Raw genomic sequence first — 23,105 nt, 5'->3', positions numbered from 1 at the left:
TCACAGCTGAAGTTGAATAACATGGTCATGATTTCAGGTCTTAGAGGCTGGATGAAACATGGAGACAATGTGTTGATTTGCAAATTTGACTCCTGTGCAGCAGTAACCTAAATCTAGCAGAATAAGCATAGAGCTTCTGCAGTATTGATTTGGGAAATCCACTTATCAGTAGCTTTTGCACTTGTTTCTACACCTATACAGTGGACTTAATATTGATACTACCTGCTCATCTTTTGAGACATGAATGAAAGGTGTTGGCTATGTTCTAAATAGATTAACTTCATTTACACAGTGTCTTATGCTCTTAAATAGTTTTTTCTCACTTATTCTTCATGATTTTCACCTTGCACTTTATGTACCCACTGTTTGGAATAAAGCTGGAGGAGGAAAGAAATTTGGGTGCTACACACCATTTTTCTTTAAAGGAAAATGAAAATGTCTAGAAGTTTCTTAAGAGAGTGGTAACGCTGTTGAGCCCCCATATGAGTTATAAAGAGCTAAAAAGTGAAGGAATCAGAAGCCCTCATGGGGCCAGTTCGGCAGGCAAATTCTTACTTTTCCAAGTAAACAGGCAGGGACGGGTGTGTGCCTATGCAATGCCTACACAACACTGATGCCTTTTGACCCAGACTGTTTCAGACAATTTCCTGAATATATTGTGCCTATGGAGCCAGCTCATTTTCTTCAAGGAAAGCCTGCCTTTTGCTTAGAAAATCTTGAATAAATCTGTGTTATCATTTAAGACCACTCCTAACAATGGACGGGTTATGAGTTCACACAGCTTTTCACCAGCACTCTACAGCTGACTTCTCAGTCGTGCATATTCTGCCCTTCCTTTGGCTTCAGTACATGGTCTAAAAGGCCTTTGATGTGTCTTGTATCTGTGTTATGTTAAGTTTGTATTTTACTTGATGCAGTACATCAACAGAGCTGATGTCCCCTCAGGAAAGACTTTCTGGCTTCTTTGTGAAAAAGACACGTATGTGGTCTCAATTTGTACTATGGGGTTGACTGCCAGGAGCCCTTTGGTTTAGTTTCTATGAGTGCAGAATAAAGATTACAGGGACCAGGAACCATTTCTATTGGTTGGAACTGGTATAGAAATTAACTGTTGTATGTCCTACAAGATCTATGCTAATATAGTTTAATAAATTATTTAATAGTAAATTACAGGCGGAAAAAGGAAGCATTGTCCCTATTATTAGATTTAGCAAGAGTGCCAATAGGCATCATGGTTACACTACTTTTCTTAAAAAGTCCTTAATGGTGAAAATGTCAGAAGTACCCTCTGAGACATGCTTCCAACAAGTCATCCCAGGCCCACTAAACTAAATTTCAGGGCTAGAAAACCAAGGATAAGCTAGGTGCATATGATTAAATAAAGAGTTGTTAAAGTAAAGTAAGTAGCTACATACCTCCAGGTCATTAAAGAACAAATGCGTATCTGCAAGGTTGAAGATCATTTCTTCCATCATAAGACCTATCCGCACAGAGGTGGTGGTGTCCTGTGAGACAGTAAAATAAGTACATTCTTTAGTGATTTTAAGCTTTCTTTCCATGATTTCTGCTTCTGGCTGAATTTGGGGTCTGCCCTACTCTGCACGTTGTTTTTGGTGCATACACATTAATGTTGCTTATTTCCCAGATATGTTCATATAGTTTTCCATCCTTTTCCTTAACTTCATATATGGCCAAATTCTGTCCCTCTGTGGATGCATGTGGCTCCTCTTGAACAACATGTATCATGCTTGAGGTGAGGATATTAAGGAAGTATTAAAAATCTGTGGCTTCATAACTCCCATAGGAAATTAGCAGCGTGTCTTGTCTAACACCAAACAACAACTCGGCGACAAGTTAGGAATAGTACACAGGCGTTGACTCTTGGTTCACTGTTCTGAACATCCAGTCAGATCCCTTTCTCTGCAGGGCACATTCACATCAGTCAGTAATCTTAAGGGATATCTTTACTGCAGATTTAAGCCAACTGATCAGCATCAGCCACTCATATACAGCTAGCACAGTATTCCCGCTGCAAAGCTCTGCTACTCTTTCCTCTCTGCCCACGTACATTTAGGTACATATCGCATGGCTCTTCGTGTTGAAATGCTCTAGGATTCCACCTTGTCAACTATGACAGAATTTGTCTATCTTTTAGGAGAATTGTGGGAAGGCTTTGGAAGATGGTCATCACTAATCCGCACTGCAGAGTGAATGGCTTCGTGCCCTATTTGGAAGCCACAAGGTTCTATCCTACACCACCTGCCAGATCTCCCAACTCAAGCTAATGGCATCTCCATGCCAGGTAAAAACGTTTTACGTGTGGATGATATGGGGTATTTTACAATTTGGATGGACCCATGCAGTATGGATATGACCTTAGTTCTGCTCTTGAAAGACTGACCAAGTGTAATAGGGAGTTGGTAGAGCGACAAATAATGTGCCTTTTAGGCCTCATTTAAACCAAAAGGTTGTACTGTTTTAGATATAATGGTATAGTTAAAGTTAGTTAGGTATAGTTAAAGTATAGTTACCGTATAATCCCCTACAGCAGACAGAGTTATAACATTGTAAAATGCTTATATAGAATAGCTATTCCAATTCAGGAAGAGGAATAATCTGTTTTTCTATAAAGCACCTTTATACTAGCATCACAGCAGGCAGCACCACAGCAATACTATGGATTGTATTGGTATACTTTTATTGGGGACAAAAAAAATTGCATCACGAACCAAAAGAATTACATCAGAAAAAAAAAATTATTCTAAACAAAGCATTAGTTATACCATGTGTTAGAAATGGGGATATTGTCAGAGGCTTCTACATACTCTAGCATGACTGACTGCATAGTAACGTCATATAACATTAGAACTTGTGTGCATGGTAACTTCATGTAACACTAGAACCACTCATAGTAAACCTTGACTCTTATACAGCACTTCCACCTGCAGATTTCAAAGTGTTTGATAAAGGAAAGCATCAAGTACCACCATACCCATGGGGTCTTGGCACTGCCAGCACTTAAAAACAGTCCTCTAATTTTTAATTATTTGAGAAAGAGATATAATATTACTTACGCAGGCACAAATGCCAAGAAATGCTCATTAACCTTCCATAATCCAGGCCCTGATGCTGGCCCACAATGAAATCAGTGACAGAATTCTCATTGAAATCAGTGGCCCTATTATTTGTCTTCTCATTCCTTTTATTTGTTGGTTTCATTCATTAGCTACCCATGGACTGTCAACTCCTAGGGACACGGACTGTGCCTTTTTATTTGTGGGAAGTATCTAGTAAATTGTGAGCAACGTGTAATAAACGGCCGCATAAAATTCTTCCCCTGGTCATGCCATTCTTCTAGTTTAGAAATACTGTTCCAAGAATAAAATGAAATTAAGTAAAATAATTATTGATCTTCCCTATATTTAAATTTTAAACCAGTCCTAGAAAGTGATCTTCTGATCAAGTAATCTATTTCACTATTTGGGGCTTGATCTCTCACTGGGAACATGCAACTCCCAATAACATTAGCCCTTAGCAAAGCTGATAAATGAGCACCTGACACAATGTGTCTCTTGTGACACATGGCTCTAAATTGTTTTGTATGAATCTGCTATGACCGCCACTTCAGCTTAGCCCACTACAATGCTAAATATTATTTTTTTTATTTTCCATGTCTCACACTCCCACATGCCTACATTCAGACCAAATAACTTGCTTATCCAAGTCCAGTGTAAAATCACAGAAATGCATGATGTCAAAGGGTCTTAAGCGCTATTCATCTGCAAACTATTTTCTTAAATATTTCTTAAACACAAACTAGAGTAATCAGTGGCTGATCTGGTAAACACCCTTTCAGTTCAGATGCATTTTGCTCCATCACATTAAACAGCAAGAAAGCTTGAAATAGACCAATGGGCTCTCCAGTTGCAATTCATCTTCATTAAGACAGGGATCTCTTATCTCTGTGTGCCTCTAATGTATGTGGGTGGCTTTCTCCCACTGAAGTTACAAGTCTTGCTAAAACAGTGCAGATTTATATGTAGTCTTTGCCCTAATTTTCTGCAGGTTTCTGCAGAATCAAGTTATTGCATGGCGAGGTCAGTAATGAACTAGTTTAGGAGGTCTACCCAAGAGCACAGTGTTTGGAGGCTGTTTCAATCAACCTTTGTGGCAGATGCGTAACCTAATTATTACGCATTCTTGGTGTAGTTGTCTTTAATTAGAATAGAACGGTTGTGGTTGCAGCCATAAGAATGACTCACAGGGACTACACTAAACTAGAGAAAACCATTGTTACTCATGTTCAAAAATGCTTGCGACTGTCCATGAGAGAAGGGCACTTTCTTCTTTTGGGCTGAAAGTAAAACTAAAATATTTACGGCCAAATGTTCCTAATCCTAATTTTTGTCATAGAACGCCTAAAACTACTTCCCACCCCAATTTTTACATATTTCAAGTATTGAGTGCGTAAGTGAAATACATATTTACAATAATTTCTTTCCAAGATGATTTATCCAGGAGATCAAGGTTAAGATCAGGAAGGCCTTTTCTATCCCTGGCATGATTGCTTCAAACCTGCATGAAGTCTCAATTGGGACCATTTGAAACTGTGGGAATGTGCACTGCAGCAAATCATGCCTCAGAGGAGCACTGCCTATCTCCTTAAGCATGTTCAGATCTCTGCCCCCGAGATGGGAACTACCAATGGGAGAATTACAGCAAGTCCCCAGTGCTGATGGCAGCACCAACACAGTTGCACAGGTGTGAGGGTATTGATTTTCTTCAGCATGCTGGTGCTTGGAAAGCTCTAATTAACATTCTGGTTATTGCAGAAGCTCTCTGTGACTAACACTGAATTGAATTTTACTGTCCACATGAAGTTATATCAAGGGAGCTATTTTGAAGGAAAGATGTAGCTAGGAAGGAATGATTTTATTTTAATGAAGCAATTTATTTATTCTACATTGTAAGGGCCATTACCTTTTAAATCTCTTTTCGGATATCTCACTGGTCGGTATCTTTCATGTTTCTTTTCTTTGGGTCTGTCTGCAACTTTATTGGTATTAATAGCCAGCGTGGAGTGGGGAACATTTGTGCAGTGCAGTGTATGAAGTTACTTTCTCTTAAACTGAAACAATATGTAGATTAAACTGCAGATGAGAAAAAATCCTTCTCTTGAGATAGAGAATGTGATGGAATGAAAATAAAAACAGAAAAATGCACTTTACCACCCAGCAGGGAAGTCAACTAGGGAAATGATTTGGCATCAATGCATAGCACAGTATGGACATTTCCTCTACAGTAGGGCATGTTTCCAAGTCTAAAACAGCCTGATAAAGTTAAACAGGCAAATCAGCACTCCTATTATTATTTATTATTCAGATAAATTGGTGTCCAGAGGCACCAGTCATGGCCAGGACTGCACAATGAATCCATACTTGTATTCCTGTATACCATAACACCAAGAAGGACGAGTCACAGAGTTGGATCCATTATGCTAGGTGCTGTACAGACACGGAACAAAAAGATCTCTCTTGGCTTAATTTTTGTTGCAGACAGACAGAAGCACAGGGAAAGAATGAGGTAATATTTGCCTGCAAGACAGGAAATATTCCTAGCACCTCACATCTTGTCAAAGTCTTCTGTAAGGATCACAGGAAAGGAGGAACTCAAATAAGAATAATGACGTAGCTTTGCAGATGTTTATAGGAATCTTCTCCCAAAGATGAGAGGCAGCATGGAAGAATGCAAACAGGCTACCAGAAAGCAGTAGTGATTATTAGCTGATGTTTCTTGGTGTCAGTATGAGAGGTATCAGGTCAGGAGCCAGTTACATTAGGTGCTGTATAAACACAGAGACTCTTAAATTCAGAGTATCCTAAGAGTATTGCAAGTCACTGTCTAAAGACAGTACAGACTCTGCTGCCTTCCTTTCTAGGAGGGGCTGACTTTAATGGATGACCTCTCTTCCCAAATTGGAAGCATGTCAGCTCAGCTTCTGACAGATGTATTTAAGGTACGATGCAAAACAGGTGCTAGAATACAATGTTTTGAATGATTTTTAACAGTATGAAGCTGACACTTCCACAGACATTGAGAGATGAAGATTGGCAGATTCAAGGTCCATAGTAAAAATCTTCACCTCAATACTTTCCTTCAGATCCAGTATCCTCTTTGCACTCCCTTTATGCCAGGGGAAGTAGCGTGCTGGGTTCAGCCTTTAGCTTAAGGGCAGCTTTATTTCACAACTGGTGAAAGCCAACATAAGGTGCTGTTCCAGCACCTGGAAATCAGCCAAGTAAAAGGGCAGCCTGTCTACTGGGAAAGCAGGTGTTTCAGAAGCCAATGCAGTGGCTTCATACTACTTCATGCTTTAGGGGGATTGTCTAGTGCAGGGGCAGGCAATTATTTTGGGAGGAAGGCCGCTTAGTGAGTTTTGGCAAGCCATTGAGGGCCGCATGACAGGCAGCCAGGGGCAGATAAATACTAATTTTCAAAAATTTTTAGGGGCTTCGCAGGCTAGATAGAACGGCCTGGCAGGCTCCATTTTGCCCACCCGTGGTCTAGTGGCTGGCTAAGCTAGCTTTGGTTTGGAAGACAAGGTTGCCCATATGCACTGAAAATTATCCTAGTAATTCTCTGGGATCTGTTAGTTTCCGAGGGTCCAGTTTTCCCACATGTATGGGAAACATTTAACCTAAGGAGGTCAGTTTTGAAGGTGACACAATCTGTGAACGCACTAACCCAGTTGTGAGACTGGATCTTAAACTCCTAAAAAATAATCTCCTCCCAAGAACTACTTCTTTACAGCAAAAATGGATTAAACTGGAAACACAAGCTTTGAGTGCTTGTTTAGTAACATTAGAAGAATGAGGTCCTACCCCCTCACTAATCTAGTAGTTCTGCTTTAACAAACAAGGACAATGAGAGGTAGGGATAGAAAACAAGCAATATCCTTTGTAAATAAAATTTCAGACATTACAATCCATCCCTGGATGCATCACCTCTGCCACACACAGCTGTTATAGCTTCCTTAAATGGCCAAATTAAACAGCTTCACCCAATTACTTTTGGGGTGCAGTTATAGCATTAAGGGATATGTTACAGGCAGGAACCCTGAGAGAGCTCAGCTGTTGTGCCACCATTGGCAGGGAGCACACGCACCTTCCTATGGGATTAGAAAGGTTAGCACAATAGCAGGAGCACCAGTTTAGAAAAGGCCTTAGTATACTGAGGAGTACAAGGACTGCCATTGTGCCCGTCCAATGCAAAAGGGAAGGAATAGAGCACTTAATTACACAGTGTTGTTGTCAGACATTTCTGCTATGGTGTAATGTTGCAAGACCACTCTGATGGATAATTAAGACTCTCTAACGCTGTCCTCATAAGCTAGCTGGGATCCAGAAATGGGAAGGTAGAGCAAAGTTGTAACCATTTGAACTGAAAAATGTCTACACAGGTCAGTTACTTTAAAGGTCTCTCTTGTTTGTGATTTGAACAGCCACTGTTACCATTTCTAGCTAAGAAGAACTTATTTCACATATTGTGTGGACTGTCTGAACCGGGGCCTGATCTTGCAAGACAGACTCCAACCACCTTGGAACTACACAACTCCACGGGAATTATGTTTTAATTTCTTATATCAATCTTATATTATGTCTAAGCAGTCATACTGATAACGATTCCATTTCTTTGCCAGGAGAGCCCTTTTGTTCAAGGGAAATTTTTTTTTTAGAGCCCAACTGATCATCAGCTGAAACCTGTGATCGTTATTTTATGTAAAGCAATCGGTGACAGTATTCCTACTCCTGGGATTGTCTAGTACGGTGGATTAATGCTATGCTATTTGCAACCTTAAATTCAGCAGAACAATATCACTCCATCAAAAACTGTTTTCACTGGTCCATTTTTATTTAGTCTAGCATTAAGGGGCAGGGCTAGGGATGTGAACCAAAGTCTGTAGAGGTCTTCAGTGTCCTTTGGTTCAAGGATAATCCCCATACCATGTTTTCTGGAGATGAGAAAGGTAAAAAACAGGGAGACAGAAGTCACTGGATTCTGCAACACAAGCAGAAAAATATCTTACCTGGCCTGTTCCAGCCCCTGTAAATTGGAATCAAACTTGTTACAATATAGACTAGATCATTATAACAGCTTATTGGACCTGCCCATTTTGCATTCTATCAAGATAGTAATTGTTTTTCAGTAACCTAATTCAGAAGAGGGTTATTTTTTTCCCCTCTTGTAGGCTTTTCATGGTTTGAACTAAATACTAGAACTGGCAAAATGTGATGTTCTAAAAAACTTGCCTCTCAAATCAAAATCTTAATATTTTTGTGAATCTAAATTCTGGAAAAGATATCAAATTCGGTCAATTCATATTTCATGTCAATTCTGGCCTATTTTTATTCTAATTTTGCTATAAATTGACTTAAATTTCAAAATGAAAAAAAGTTAACCCACAAAATGGACCTTTGTTTCAAAGGTGTCAAAATACAATATTGACAGCGCTTAAAAAAAATGTTGAAACATTTTTATAATAAAGAGCTTTTTGAAAAAAAACCCATCATTTTCTGATTAGAGAAGTTATGTCTAAATTTTGGGTCAGCTCTAGTGAACAGTAACAGCCAGAACAAGGCAGAACACAATTCAGTTCTGCTAAAATACATCTTGCGGAGTTGTTTAATGATGACCGCTCCATGTGAAACAGACTTTGTATATACTGCAACTGAGAATGTGATTTCAGGTTTGATCCATCTAGCTTAGGCAATAACAATAGAGGCCGTACACCCGTACTAAGTTCCTTGCTATTTATCTAAGGAGTGACCAAATACTGGGCCAGACATTACACATAACTGAACAGAAACTGGTTTAAACCCACAACTGTACAGAAGCTTGGTGCACAAACTGGTTTAAAAATGGTCTAAGAGATCTGGATCAGTCTGGTATCAGACTTAATCAATTTAGGTTAGACGAGTCTATTGAACATCTGACCCAGATCCCCTCCCAATGCAAGCTAGGTCACAGTCTGCCAGCATCCCAGCCCGCTCTGCAGCCCCGTCTCCCTCTCCCCACTGCTACCCTCCCCTCACAGGGCAGAGGGCTAGCCTCAGCCAGCGCTTGGCTGCTCCTGCGCTCTCACATAGCCCTGTCTTCTGCATGGGAGCAGGAAGGGGGAACCCTACCATGCACCCCTTCCCCCAAACTGATCTAGCTCGTGTCTGGGGCAGCTGTCAGTGGAGCATGGGAGGGTGCGAGAGTGGGATGAGACAGGAGCTGCACTCAAGACACCAGTGTCCCAGGACCACCCAGTGACCCCCAGACTGACCCAGCAGGCAGATCTGCCATGTGCTGCTGAGGGTACTGAGGGCATCCAAGCCCAGCTGCAGCCATACACATGCACCCAAGACATGCTGGACAGGGCCCAGTGCTGGGCATCTCCTGGGCTGGCAGAGGCACCAGGACAGGGGCAGTTATGCCTGGGAAGCACAGAAAGCTACAGGCATGTGGGGCTGGAGCTGTCATTGATGCACACCTCCAGGGGTAGGAACAGGGCGTGGGCAAAGCAATAGGACCTGGCTCCAAGAATGCCAAGCCACTCTGTGCAGATAGTACTCTGCTGTCACCTGTCTCACGGTGCTGCCCAGGCAGCCAACTCTGCGCTGCCTTGCCCTACCCCACTGCCTACCGGGTGAGGTGCCCCACAGCTGTACCAGGGACAGTCCCCACAGGGCAGGAGCTCTGGGGTTAGTGTGCCGCTCCCTGGGGACACCCGCCCCAGCTGTGGTTCAAGTCAGCACCTTCCCCACCTGCCCACTGAGGTGACCCCACGAGAGGCACTGGCCCCTGGGTAGTGGGCATCGGGCAGGAGCCAGTGCCTCATGGGGGAACAGCTGCTACAGTGGGGTGGGGGAAGAATTGCCCATCCTAAAGCTGCTGCCCTGCATGTCACCCTGTGAGCTTGGAGATGGCCAGGAAAATGGCAGGGCAGGGCAGAGCCAACTGCCCGGGCAGTGCCAGGAGGCAGGCGGCAGCACAGAACTGTCTGCAGACTGGCTTAGCATCCTTGGAGCTAGAGCCTGAATCCTACTGCTTTTCCCCCACCCTGCTCCCATCCTCAGAGGTGTACACTGGTGACAGCCCTGGCCCCGCATGCCCGCAGCCCACTATGTTTCTCAACCACTCCTGCTCCTGTCCTGGAGCCTCTGCCAACGCAGGCCCTGTGTGGCATGTCCTGGGGACGTGTGTGTGGCTGCAGCCAGCTTGGACACCTCCAATGCCTTGCCCTCAGTAGCATGTGATGGATCTGCCTGCCAGGAGGGGGCGGCGGTGGGGGGGGGCTGTCCCAGGTCACTGGTGTCTTAAACACAGCCCTTGTCCCTCTCCCCATCCCTCCCGCCCTGCTGACAGCTGCCCCAGATCCAAGCTAGCATGGTGGAGGCCACCACTCCTCACTCCCCTCCTCCCATTGCCCAGCCCGGCTGGCCAGCACTGCCCCCTGCCAGCACATGGCTGTTGGCAGGGGGGTGGGGGAGCAGAGACAGCCTGCTTAGAGGCATTCGGGAGCACCCCCAACCTGCTGGCCTTGGCGACTGCAGGCAGTCTGCATTGGCCCTGCTCCTCAGGGCCAGTGTCTGTTCTGTTCCCTCCTGACCCAACTTTGGGCACTTACGGTAAAGCACAAAACTCTGACCACTTCTGCCTTGGGTTTTTTGAACATCTGTCCTTAGCCCAGAAGTCCATGCTGCCATATCTTCATTGCTACCACCATTCATGCCAGACAGAGTAAGGCTAGCTTGAGTATGCCTACATGTCTTGCTGTCACACTTCCTACTACAATGCAGACTTGCTTAATTGCTTGGTACCAACAAAAGTCTCCTCATTGCTTCTTTCCCAAAACACTGAGCGCCTTACTTTTCACTACAGCTTATACCTGCCCTGAAGTATGCATTAAAAACACATGTATTTGTTACCACCTGCAGCTACTACTAATCCAGGTGGCTGGGCCTTCACAGGCAGTTACCTCCTCCTGTACAGCTTTTGGGGAAATTGTAATAGGAAGTGAGAGGCAGGCTTATCTTTGGCAATCTCTCAAGTGCAAGTCACTCTTACCTCAGTTTCTGGTTCCAAATTGCTCTAGTTCCAAGCTTCTGTCTTGCAGACAAACTGTTCAGACTTGCATGCCATGAGCAAAGGGGCAGACCTGGCTGCTTTGAGATGGATAGCAAACTAAGACAGCTTGTTGTCTGAGTTTGCCTTTATTTACCAATGTGCCAATTAACCTGACATTCTGAACATTAGGACAATGTAATTCCAAGCATGTATCTTGGATTCAGACTTTTTTTCCTTTTTAAAAGAAAAAAAAATATTAAAGCCTGCTATTTAAAACCAATCAGGCTTTTTAAATCCCTGCCAAATACCTGTTTATGCCGTGAGCAAATAATTACTTTTCTACAAGGAAGAAAGTATTAATTAAAAGCATTTATCAGACTCCTGTTCTGTAGGTTTATCTGCAGGAGGTGTCAGCCAGAGGTGAGAGACGGATTAGTACACAATCGAGAGCTTTCCAAGTTAAATCTCCTCCTTGCGGTTAGATGTTAATAATGAAGTTGTCACTAAAAGAAAGAATTTAATGGTTTTAATTGGGTTTAATTACTTGGAAACTCCTGGAAAAACCAACCAGTTTGGTTGCAATATTATTAAAAGAAAAAAAAAAAAGCAATGGTTTGAAGAGAGAGAAGGTTGGGCCACATGTTTGAACAAAGACAGGTTGCGAGAATAAACTAATTCATTTGGATGCTGTATTTCATACCCTGATCAGAATGTGAGAAGGCTGCCCGGTTCACAGAGAAAAGTGGCCCCTATGGGTACATGTAGAATCTGTTTTCCTCAGTTCAAGTAGCTACATGTATTTGTATTTGGGCTTTCAAGGAGGGGAAACCCTTTAGTTCTTTTCATGGGACTTTTAAAGTGCTGAGAAAACCAGTTTGTAGAGCTATAGACCTGTGTTTCTCAAACTGGGGTATGCTTGCCACTAGGATCATACAGAGAACATCTAGAGGATGGAAAAATAGATGAAGGGAAAGGCAAATTATAAATGGAGAAAAAGAAGGAATAAGAATAAAGAAGGTTGCTGTTACAACGCGACTGGTAACACAGTACTAAATAATCCATATTGCTTCCTGGTTATACGTACACTGAATACGTGCACAACAAGGAAGCATAAACTCAAAAAAATCCAAAGAAGTTTGAAAAAAATCACTGAACTAGATGAATGTTAGTTTTAGTCTTCTGGACAGCTGCTTCCCAAGCAGTGGTGCTCTGAAAAGACAGGGAAATAGAGGAGGCTTTTCTGAAAGTGCTTAAGTGACTTCACAGCCTAGTTCTATTTTCAAAAATGACCTAGGAACCTAAACCTCATAGAAAGTAATTAAAACTTTTAAAAAAACAGGACTGGATGATTTTGAAAATAGCCCCCCAGACCTCTCACTAGTTTATATCAGACAGTTTGGAGACTGAAATAAACAGGACCATTACACATGCAATCACAGTATTTTATCTGAAAAATGATAAATTCAGATTGATTACACATGCTTTTGAGCCTGAATGAACAGCCCTAACATTCAACATGCTGTAAACTTGCCTGACAAAAGCAAACAGTAGCTAAACAAAACAAAAAAAGCCTTCATGATTTTTTTTTTCACAGTTAGCTTTGTACATACATTAAAAATGTAATATGGGAGATATCAAAAACAACACTCTTAACCCAAGTCATCAGCCAGGTACATGTTTTCCACTTATAAATTTGAAGGTAGCACAAAATTAAATCAGATGTTGAGGTGTTCTTATGGATATGTTTCACAGAGTTGTCTTGGCTCCTAAATCTCTTATCACTGTTTATAAATCTGTTTTTTCTTTGGAAATGTCTAAGCAGGGGTCAGCAGTCTATAGTCCACAGGCAGGATCTGGCCCATGGGATGATTTTTATCTGGCTCTTAAGCTGGAGAGTGCTTCTGCTGTGATCTGCATGTGCAGCCACGACTGGGTGGTTGGGAGAATCGCAGCAGTGGCTGTGGCCAGGTTGGTTGTGAATCACTGCAGCAGACCATACTGGCTCTCCCAAGTCAATGCAGAGATTGCTGTCCTGAACCTTAAAGGAAAACTGATTTCTGTTGCATTCCTTGTACAGGATTCTCGTCGTTGGAGCCCTTCCTAGCACAGCTTATTCAGTGCATGGTGGAGTCCAGGCCCACACTCTGAGCCACGGAGCAGCTTTGTAGTACTGGGCTCTTTTCATCTGGAGTTATGCTCGTTGGTTTGTCATAATATAAACACAGTGGGTGCTCCCTTAGGGCTCTCATCTGGGCCCAATGCTGCTTTCGTTAGACACATTAGTGCTCTCTCAGCTTTTTCTCACGTTGCATTATCAACTGTTTTCATTGTGATCTTGATGACAGATATTATGAAGGATCCACCCTTTCAGGATTTAAAAATTTGGGACTCTCTAATTAAGAAAAACAGTGCTTGTACCTTCTAGCTAAAGAAGAGACCTCAGTACTGCGGTATTCTGTTTCCAAACTCTGGCCGTAGAGAGAAAACCTGCTGGAACCCTGATTTCTCCTGCTTGACCAGCAGGCTCCTCAGTCCCCAAGGTTTCTGTGCCACCATCAGTATACCTCAAAAGTGGTAATATGGATATCTTAACATTGTTCAAAAGCAAGATCTGAAAAGACTCCACAGTTACTGGTGCCCTCTGAATACTGGTGGATAAGATTTTCGCACTGGAGATAATAATGTACTATGCAATTAAAACTTTGCTGCAAGGGTGAGACATTTCAAGGGCAATAGAACAAAAAATAAATCTGAAGCCGTATATTGAAGAGATGATTACATCTGCCTCATATAATTTGAGGCACATAAGAGTCATTCTATCCTTTGCCAAGTACCTGGGGCTCTGACATTCCCGTCTAAGAGCAGAATACCAGTAGGCCTCTTTGCACTGCCTTTAGACTGCAGTTTGTGGACAGCATAGTGACGCTCTAGCCACACATGGTGGCACCTATTCTAAAGATGCGTTATAAAATGTTAACTAGTTTGCAGAACCTGCCTAAGGCTTGTTCTGGGGTCCTATCATCGTGTTCTCTCCCTTGCATGCTTTTATGGGTTTCTACATAATTTCCTAATGCCTAGTGCAGAGATGTGAACAGCAGACCTTTTCCAGAAGGCAGGTGCATTTACAGTCAAATAACTTGAACAGGGAATAAAGCTTGGTCTCTTATGCTCCTGTTTCTCATGTTTATTAGGGCTGGATGAAAATATTTCCTTTGTGGGCAAAACCATCATCTCATCTGTGCTAAGGGAAAATACCTAATTTTTGCCTTGAGAGAACAAAATGAAACCTCTCTTGCTTGTTTTATTTTTGTGCTGGGGAAATAAAGTCAGTTTCTGTGGACAAAACCGTCTAATGTCTTGTTAGTCAAGCAGTACATTTGACTCAGAGTGAGCAGTAGGATATTGCTATCTTCAGGGTCACTTGGCTGACAACAGCCGTACATTAAAGTCCAGATTCAGTATACTCCACTACATGTTCTGACGCTTATTTGCATTAATCTGTCCACAAATAATGGGGACAGTGCCTTAGAGCTGTTTTGCTCTTATCAGGAGCCAGATAAAGTTTCCTCATTAAGCGGATACAGTTAGAAAAGATGGTTTGCCAGTGTCTGTTGCAAATAGATCCCTGTTCTTCTCTTAAATGTACAATTTATGCCACAGCAACAACAATTTCAGGGGAATTCAAAGGTTCTGTATGCCAAACCCATGTGGTCTACTGATCAGGAAAAAAAATCTGTACCAAAATGCAGAGGTATGCAAGACAAGGTATTTAACCCCCCAACTCCCATACTCCACAAGTGCGTAGAAGCTGAACAGTTTCAGACACTCGGATGAACCCCTCCCTTAAGTGCTTTATATGGCAATAGCTTCAAAGCTATCCTCAGGATTCATATCTGTGAATGCTGGGGTTTGATTAATGTCCCATAGGAATCAGGCCCCTAAATAGTTTTATTTCGTTGTGTTTTAAATCTGTGCAATGGTTCTTCTGTTCATCAGGAAAAATGTTTGTTAAGGCATGTGGAAGGCTTTACATCCGATGGTATCCTAACTCAACAAGTTGTTTCTCACTACCCTCACTATTTTCTGCTATGAGATAGAATATAATTGTCTTATTCAAATCCTGTCCCATGAAAAAGGGCCATGTTTTCATGATACAGTCCACTGAGGTAGAAACAGCTAGTTGTGCACAACCATGCAGAATTGTCTTTGACATATAACAATATAGTTTATCTGTGTTTACATGTGCAAGTTTGAATATCTATTTTTAATACAGGTTCCTAAATATAATAGAAGCAAACTATGTTTAATTACTTGGAGGTGCTCAGGACTACAGTCACCTCAGCTATCACTTGTCTGATAATCCAGCATCATTTATGACATGCACTTTATGTTAAAAATAATCCTTTAATACTCCTAAATGTCACATATGTGCACTATGCTTAGAAAGCCCACGGATCACCTAAGCTCTGCTACAAGAGGTTAAATTCATAAATCCTCTTCATAATGTCTCCTGCGTCCACCTTTCAAACTATGATAGGTTAGTTTTACCTGTTTGCATTGTTACTTCTTCCAGTTACCCAACCAAAACGATAGAACACCAACATTTGCTCTCAAAATACATTTTAGAAATAATCAAACAACTGGAATGATATACTCTGTATGGTTCCTCCTGTCTCCCCAGTAATGAGCCAATAATTAATATAGCAAGCATGTCTAAAGTAACAGACTTTTTTTTAATTACCTAAAATGACTGAATAGTTTTTTTATTTAACTTAAAAAGGCATTAAATACAGGATTTAGCCTGCAGTGAGTAAAAAATCTCCAACTTCCTCAGAAAATCCTTTCCAAATTGTATTCATCTTGACTTAATCCACAATCTACTGAGTGAATTAGGCTGTATTTGTTTTGAAAATCTATTTTATGGAGTTCCAAGGACTGTGTTTTCCTTAGGAAGGGCTTATTCTGCCTTTTTGACCAGGATGCCTGCTAGTAGGCCATAGCCTAGGCCTCTGCAGGTTTTTAATGTCCCAAGGTGCCCAGCACATATGACTAACAAAATGTAAATAAACACAGCTGAGCCAAGAAGAAATTGGAAGGTTTTCTCATTAAAGAAATAAAATAAACAGATGTCCTTAAGCACTTTGGCTCATGTTTGTCAAAGGAATGGAAAACTCTCAGATGTTTGAACAGCAGTAGTGATACAAGGCCACATCTTGAGCAAAAGGAGGAGGAGAAAGAAGAAAAAAAGTCCATGACACTTTGAATTAACTAATAGTCCTCAAGGGAGGGCGCTTTTGATTTGAACCTTAGCAACTTCTACAAATAGTTTTTAACTGCCTAGTAATAAAATGGGTTTTTATTTCTTCTCAGTTTGTAAAGGAGGAAAGGACAGATCCAGCCACTAAGAGCATGAATCACCATCAGTTTTGATTAAAACCCTATGGTGTTTCAAATGGGTAGTGGTTTTTTGGGCCAGTGTAAGAATACAGCAATGTACACAGCTGTTTCAGGCATAAAGGACTGTGATTTAAAAAAAAAAGGTATCAAGTACGGTTGATCAAAATTTTTTTCAATGAAAGATTTCAACTAAAGTCCACTGAAACAAGCTTTCTGCAGGAGCATCAATTCTACTGTCTCTTCTGTTGAGGTAGGTCTAGGATGGAATTTCTGGTCAAAATGAAAGCAACAGCAAGGACTTGAACTGGGCAGAGTAGAGACTCAAACCCAAGACTCCTAAGTCACAGGCAAGTGCCCTAACCACCAGGCTATTTATTATCTTACAGTAGGTCATATTATATTTTTCACAAAACTCATCCTGATAGGAAAGCACGTGTTGCAACCTCAACATTTCATGAAACTGATTTCTTGTTTTCTAGTTTTTTCAAGTGTTATGGAGTTGGGAATCCAATTCCCCTTGAAAGACAGCGCAATTAAGCATCCGTTTTCCAAGGCCCCTTTAAAATCTTAGCCTAAAGCAACTGTTGAAGCAGAAAAATTGTAAAGGCAAATCAAGGTCCACAAAGGGCAGGGAGAATACAAACAGACTACAACAACTCTGATCCAGCTACAGATTCAGATTTTTTTTTTCTTGAGCAAATTCCCATCTGATGCATAGCAACAGCTGTGGACCCAATCAGTCTTTAATAGTCTTAAAAACAAGTGTTTTTTAAGGCTCTACGTATGCATTTGGAGGATATGTCCTCATTTGTGGCATCACTGTTACTGCACTAATGTGAACCTGTGGTTTGGAAAGGCAAAGTGAGTACTGGCAACAGTGCGGCTTACACCTGCTTGAGGGAAATTCCACAGTGTTTCCTTGTCTCTTGAAGTGTTCGCACTAGTAGTTGACTGGATTGGAGAGAATCCCCTGGGCAGACAAGGCTGGAGAAGATATACTCAGTACCAGAGATAGTCAACTTTGAATGAAGATTCAGAAAATTAATCTCAGACCATAAGTTTTCCTAAGTTTATTTGAAAATTTAGGCAAAATGTGCTCCCTCTGCTACTAATTTCTGTTAAATTTGTGTCAATTTAAGGTGTTGACTACATCTTGCATTCAGTTTTGCAGATCAAACCCTATTTTGTATTAGATAATATTGAATGTTTGATAAAGATGCAACAAAATTTCAGAATTCCATGTTCTGATAGCAACACGAGCAGTCTTCTGAAATGTTCAGTTTTGTAATTCAGTGTTAAAATCCTTTTCATTTGTTTCCAAAAATTGTAATAGGAAAAATGACAATACTTAAGTTTGATTTAGTCATTATTTTTATATTACAATAGAGTAAGCGGTACCAACTGAAAACAGTACCATAATTCTAGGTGAAAAAGATAAAATTCCACTACTATGAAGAACCTACAGTCTAAATATACATGAACAAAAAGAGCATTGGAGAAAAAGCATCAGTATCTTCTGTAATATATTAGCAACACAAAAAATATTTAGTACCTTTTTGTTTCTACCATACATGAAAACATGTTAGACTGAATCTGTCAAACACAGCTTTTCACTGCTAATGAGGAGGGGTGCCAAAGAGAACGCTAACAACTAGAATGCGGGAGTCAAAACAAAAGTCCGCTGACTTGTAAGATTGTGATAATTAGAAAGAATTCATTTAACAGTTTCCCAAAGTGTGTAATGGGGAAGGAGAAGGTCGCTGTCTCTTTTACCATGTATTATGATAGGTTAAGAGGATCTTAGGTGGCATGTCCTGCCTTTGTTGAGCTATTTGAAGCCAGAAGGCAGAATGAAGGGCCAAACCCAGTTGTGCCAGAAGCCAGTAGTGCATAATTCTCCTTTCCAATACCACTGCATCTGACTCAGCCCAAACTCCAGTACTGCTGCAGTTTTGACTCCCTTATTTCCCTTTGTGATTTCTTCAGAGGCTTGTTTTGGTGCACTGCTCTTTGCAGATATAGTAAAGGCTCCAGTCTATTTCTACTGCATGAGAGATCACATTAACATGTACCTGAAGGGATGAGAAAGGCTGGGTGGACAGCATATGGCTCCAGAATCTTCTTTTACCCCCTTCTACATTGAAGCACCTCCAACTGAGACATTAGGGGCTGGGGAGGTTTTCTCCAGCCTGCCAGCTTCTCTGCCACGTTCAGGCACGATAAAAACTCCCTTTGTATGTCCCTGATAGTATGCTTCTGTTTTGAGGGTTAATCCAGCTCATAATTGGAACAGAAGCAGTATATCCCCCAAATCACAGGCGGGGCAGTTTGATGGGGAACTGCACCTTCAGTTCCTGTATATAGGGCAATTGTTTAGGGTCACCTGGTGACCATTCATAATGCAGACACATAATGCATACTCTGAGCATGAGGACAAAGAAGAGTGCATTGTACTGGCAATGTTACCTCTCTGATGCCAGCCCCAACCTCTTGGCACCTATGTATAAAAAGAAGCACTGGCAGTACCTCATCGCCAGGAATCCTGGTTTTCTCTGATTAAAAAAAATCCCCAATTTCCAGATATAAAAAAGTAACCCAAAATCCACATTTTTCCATGATTAAAATGAAACATCACTATATACATATCTATATATTAATGGTGTTTCATTTTAATCACGGAAAAATGTGGATTTTGGGTTACATTTTTTTATCTGAAAATTGGGGATTTTTTTTATTTTTTTTTTAATCGGAGAAAACCAGGATCCCTGCTCATTACACCTAATGACATTTTATTTGTGAAAAAATAATACCTGGACAAAAAAGTAAACGGAGATCTGGAGTTCACTAGCCAGACTGGTTACCCACAGATCGTTTATTTTGCAGGAACTACACTGTAAAACCATTAAGATGAAATATAAAGAGACTATATAGCACAGTCCACTGGCCAGGACAAAGGACCAAGGCATAAGGTGCTACTACAGTGGTTCTCAACCTTTTTAGACTCAAGGCACACCTCAAAAATGCCAGCTCTTAGCTTTCATTCATTTTTTCACTATGGAAAAAGAATAATAGAGCAATTATTCTGTTGCAAAAAACTCAAAAAGACCACAACAGTGCAGAAACATTTTTGGCACTGTAGACTCCTATTTAAAATCTCTGGGTTTATCTTGTGAATCATGTATAGGCGTTTGCACAGCTAACAGTGCTAATCATGCTGCAACACCCTTAAAAGGATTTCATGGCACCTGGTTGAGAGGAACTGGGTAAATAGCAAGAGCCTACATCTGTACTTTAACCCATACTTTGGGCTAGGCTACACCTAAGTTTTAGGAGCTTAGCTTTGGGAATGGAATTCACAAGGCCAAGCAGATAGTGGCCATGCATATGGGGTGTACAGGGGTGCACGTGCACGCCAAGAGCGCTGGTGCACCCCTGGCAGCCAGTGTTCCCCACTCAGGCAACAGGTGAGGGGAGTGCTGGTGTGCCCCCCTCTCCCCCCGAGAGTGCTGGTCAGGGAGTGGAGGCACCAGGAGAAGCGCCGCTGGCACTTCCGGGTCAGCACTCATGACCAGCTGGGGGTAACCCCGCTTTGGTTGGTGTGATCGGCTGCGGGACACACCCCTCCCTGCCCCATCACTGCTGACTGGCTGCGGGGCGGGGGGGCAAGTAGTGACATGCAAGTAGATGTAGAAGTTACTTATACAGTGACTGTCTTTAGGCAAGGCTGGGTTGGAGTCTTTCCACCCACTGTTGGAGCTACAGCATTATAAAGGAATGGAAGAGTATTGGGGCCAGAGAAGCTAAGTAAGGGGGACTGTGACTCACCTTTCTCCAGTACTGCTCTTTCCCCAACCATCCCCTCTTCCCATCCACTTGCACACTTCTTTTGCCAAGACAGAACAGGAAATCTTCATCAACTATTAATAGCCAAACTCAGTCCCAAGTGTGATTGCACAGCAGGCCTATTCTGCATAAGTTTATTTTTCCTTATCCTGCCTGTTCCTTTTCTATTTTTTACATACAAGGCGAGAGTTTACACAATGTCTGCTGCAAACTGTCTCATTCATTATGTTCAGTAGGAAAAGTAACCATTTAAATTATTTTGTACAACATAGGCCTGAACAAATCCCTGCTTGGAAATGTGTGCTTGATTTTCAGAGGGTGCTGTTAAAAGTGTTAGTGGTATTCCACATGCTGCAGTGGATTTCTGCACCACAAACACCATTTTATATCCTTTACAACGGTGCACATCTAACAGTGGACAATAAATCTCTCTCGCTAATTACACATCCAGCTTGTTATAACCATCATAAAACAACTACAGCTGGTAAAGCCATAAAATGATGTCAAATCATATTTCTGCTTGCTAAAGAGAAGCAGGATTATTTTCCAATCTCTTCACGAAGCTGCAGTGTTTAAAGCTATGTGCAGAAACAGCTGCCAAATAGGTCATCAACCTTAAATTAGGTAATGGTATTGTCTTTATTCCTCCTCATTTAAAAATGTTTGGCATGATGTAACTCAAAGTGATCAAACAATTATAAATAAGGGAACTGCCATATACATAAAAACCCACAAAATTCTAAATACAAGTACCATTTTTTCAGAATTCCACAGCAGCCAAGTTCAACTACTTCAAAGTTTCCTCTAACACTTACAGAACGGATTCCTTACATACATGACATAATCAGTTCGGGGGACAGATTTTCCAAGGTATTTAGGTACCTAATAAAGCAGACAAGTAGTTAGTATGCCAAGGGTGAAAATACTACCAGGTTCTTTAATGCCTTAAAAAAATATCTGGTCTCAGTTGGCTATTTAAGGTAAACGGTTGGAAGATGCACTGCTGTATGTGGGTTGGCCAAAGGAAAAGATCTCTTGAGAAAACCCCCAATATATCTATCTGTCTATCTCTGTGATTCTTATGAAAACAATAGACCAACCGAAAAACATTACCTTGTTCAGGCTAGACATACTATTTCCCGCCTGGTGGATAAGCTGTTTTTCCTAGGAGACGTGTCTTTGAAAGAACAACAGCTCAGTGTCCTGTCTAGTAGCAACTGAACAATATAAGCTTTTGAAGAAAACGGTCTACACACAATATGATGGGGAACCTAAATTAAATTTTCACATGTTTGAGGGAAATACTACAAGACTTATAGTACAAAATTTGTCTGAGCATAACAGGAGCATCTGTTTGAAAAGATGCCTTGTTAACAGCCCCCCACAATACCCATTGCAATTTGACTGGACAAACAGTAATGTTAAAAGAGATTATTTAAAATTTTACCTTCCCATATCTGGATGCGAAGGTTCCCGTGAGCAAGGAGTGAAAAATAATTATCGTCTCGTCCAAATCCCACACAAACACACGCTGTAATGAAAGATAAGGGTGGGAGTGAAAGAGAGACAAATACATCCATACATTAAGTGTTTGCAGGACTGCATGCAATTAGGAAAAGATTTTACTTGGATATATCTTTTAATGGTAAAAAAAACCAAAAACCTACTTCAATCAGCGATGCCTCTTTAAAGTTGGTAAAAATAAAAAAAGAAGAATCAGTTCTTAGAAAGGCTCACAGGAATATCAGTTCTGTTGGTCTGCTGCCCCAGCATGCATGGAAATATCAATGACTTAACTTACCAGGAGAACAGAACAACACAATCGAAAGATGTTAAAGTGCAGAGAACAGAATTTTGTCCACAGATTTTTTTTTTTTAAACTGACTAACTATGGTTATAGATCCAAATGTCTAGCTAATATCATTTTTGCTCTGATCATTCTCTAGTGAATTATTTGCAAATCAGTGCCATGGTTTTTCATGGCTGGATTTATTAACAAACAAGGAATTAGCACGGTTACCTCAATCTCACTGTCAGCAGTGGGGGAAGGATCATTGCTTCTTTTTGATCGGCCTCGTACCTTTCCGTCAGATGCTCGGTGCTGCCTGTCGGCTTCTATATCTTTTACTGGTGTTGCTGCATATTCCCCTGTTGTGAGAAAAGGCATGCCAGTAAAAGCCTAAGTTTCACTATCTATTCCCCTTCACAAGTGTTTCTTTTAATACAAGAAAACGATATTAAGGCAAAGGTATGACAGATGGAATAACACCGATTCACGGAAAGTCTCTCAAGATGCTGCACCTTCACACACTGCAGTCTCAGGTGGGAAAATATGCCCCTCCACGTACTCACCCAGTGCAATGCGCAGAATTCCGAAACCTGGCCTACACATTAAGAATTTCACCAACTAGGTATGTTCAGAAAGGGAGTAAGCCTTTCTGAAACATGTGCATTAGGCTGGCTGCAAATGGATTTTGCCTGCTATAAAAAAAAATCTGGCAGCATAAAACCGAAATGAACAGACTTCTTTGCCCTTTATTATGCCACAAACACCCACATTTGTGAGCACAAGGATTCCTAGTCACTGTTTGTGGCGCCTTTTTGTGGCCAACATCTCTTTGCTTATGGTGGCAGAATGCAGGCAGCCCAGGGCTTTCTCTGCTCTTCAGCCACCCCAGGCAGGCATTTCCAAGGTTTCAGAAACCCAATCCTATATGCCTTTAAGGAGATTTCTGGGGCATGCACTTTTCACT

At 41.4% G+C, this 23,105-nt stretch overlaps 1 protein-coding gene and 1 long non-coding RNA gene across 5 annotated transcripts in view; one reads left to right on the top strand and one right to left on the bottom strand.

Moving 5' to 3' along the window:
• The window catches only part of EYA2 (EYA transcriptional coactivator and phosphatase 2), a 149,065-nt gene that overhangs the window by 22,996 nt on the left and 102,964 nt on the right, over positions 1 to 23,105 (bottom strand). For all 3 annotated transcript variants that reach the window (XM_014525637.2, XM_014525643.2, XM_014525657.2), the window contains 3 exons: positions 22,373 to 22,500; positions 21,800 to 21,883; positions 1,416 to 1,505 (listed from right to left, as the gene is read on the bottom strand). In XM_014525637.2, the coding sequence (XP_014381123.1) occupies positions 1,416 to 1,505; positions 21,800 to 21,883; positions 22,373 to 22,500 (302 nt within the window). The remainder of the gene's footprint in view (positions 1 to 1,415; positions 1,506 to 21,799; positions 21,884 to 22,372; positions 22,501 to 23,105) is intronic.
• LOC112547963 overlaps positions 1 to 23,105 on the top strand; it is a 42,057-nt gene that overhangs the window by 2,541 nt on the left and 16,411 nt on the right. The window contains exons 2-3 of one of the 2 annotated variants that reach the window (XR_003091752.1): positions 2,156 to 2,302; positions 13,190 to 14,392. This is a non-coding gene — a long non-coding RNA (uncharacterized LOC112547963). Of the gene's footprint in view, positions 1 to 2,155; positions 2,303 to 13,189; positions 14,393 to 23,105 lie in introns of those variants that run through there. The other variant, XR_003091751.1, reaches the window with a different exon arrangement.

The sequence above is a fragment of the Alligator sinensis genome, unplaced genomic scaffold, assembly GCF_000455745.1.
Source record: "Alligator sinensis unplaced genomic scaffold, ASM45574v1 scaffold76_1, whole genome shotgun sequence".
Classification (NCBI taxonomy): domain Eukaryota; kingdom Metazoa; phylum Chordata; order Crocodylia; family Alligatoridae; genus Alligator; species Alligator sinensis.
The sequence above is the reverse complement of the archived record's forward strand: the minus strand, read 5'-3'. Positions and strand labels throughout refer to the sequence as shown.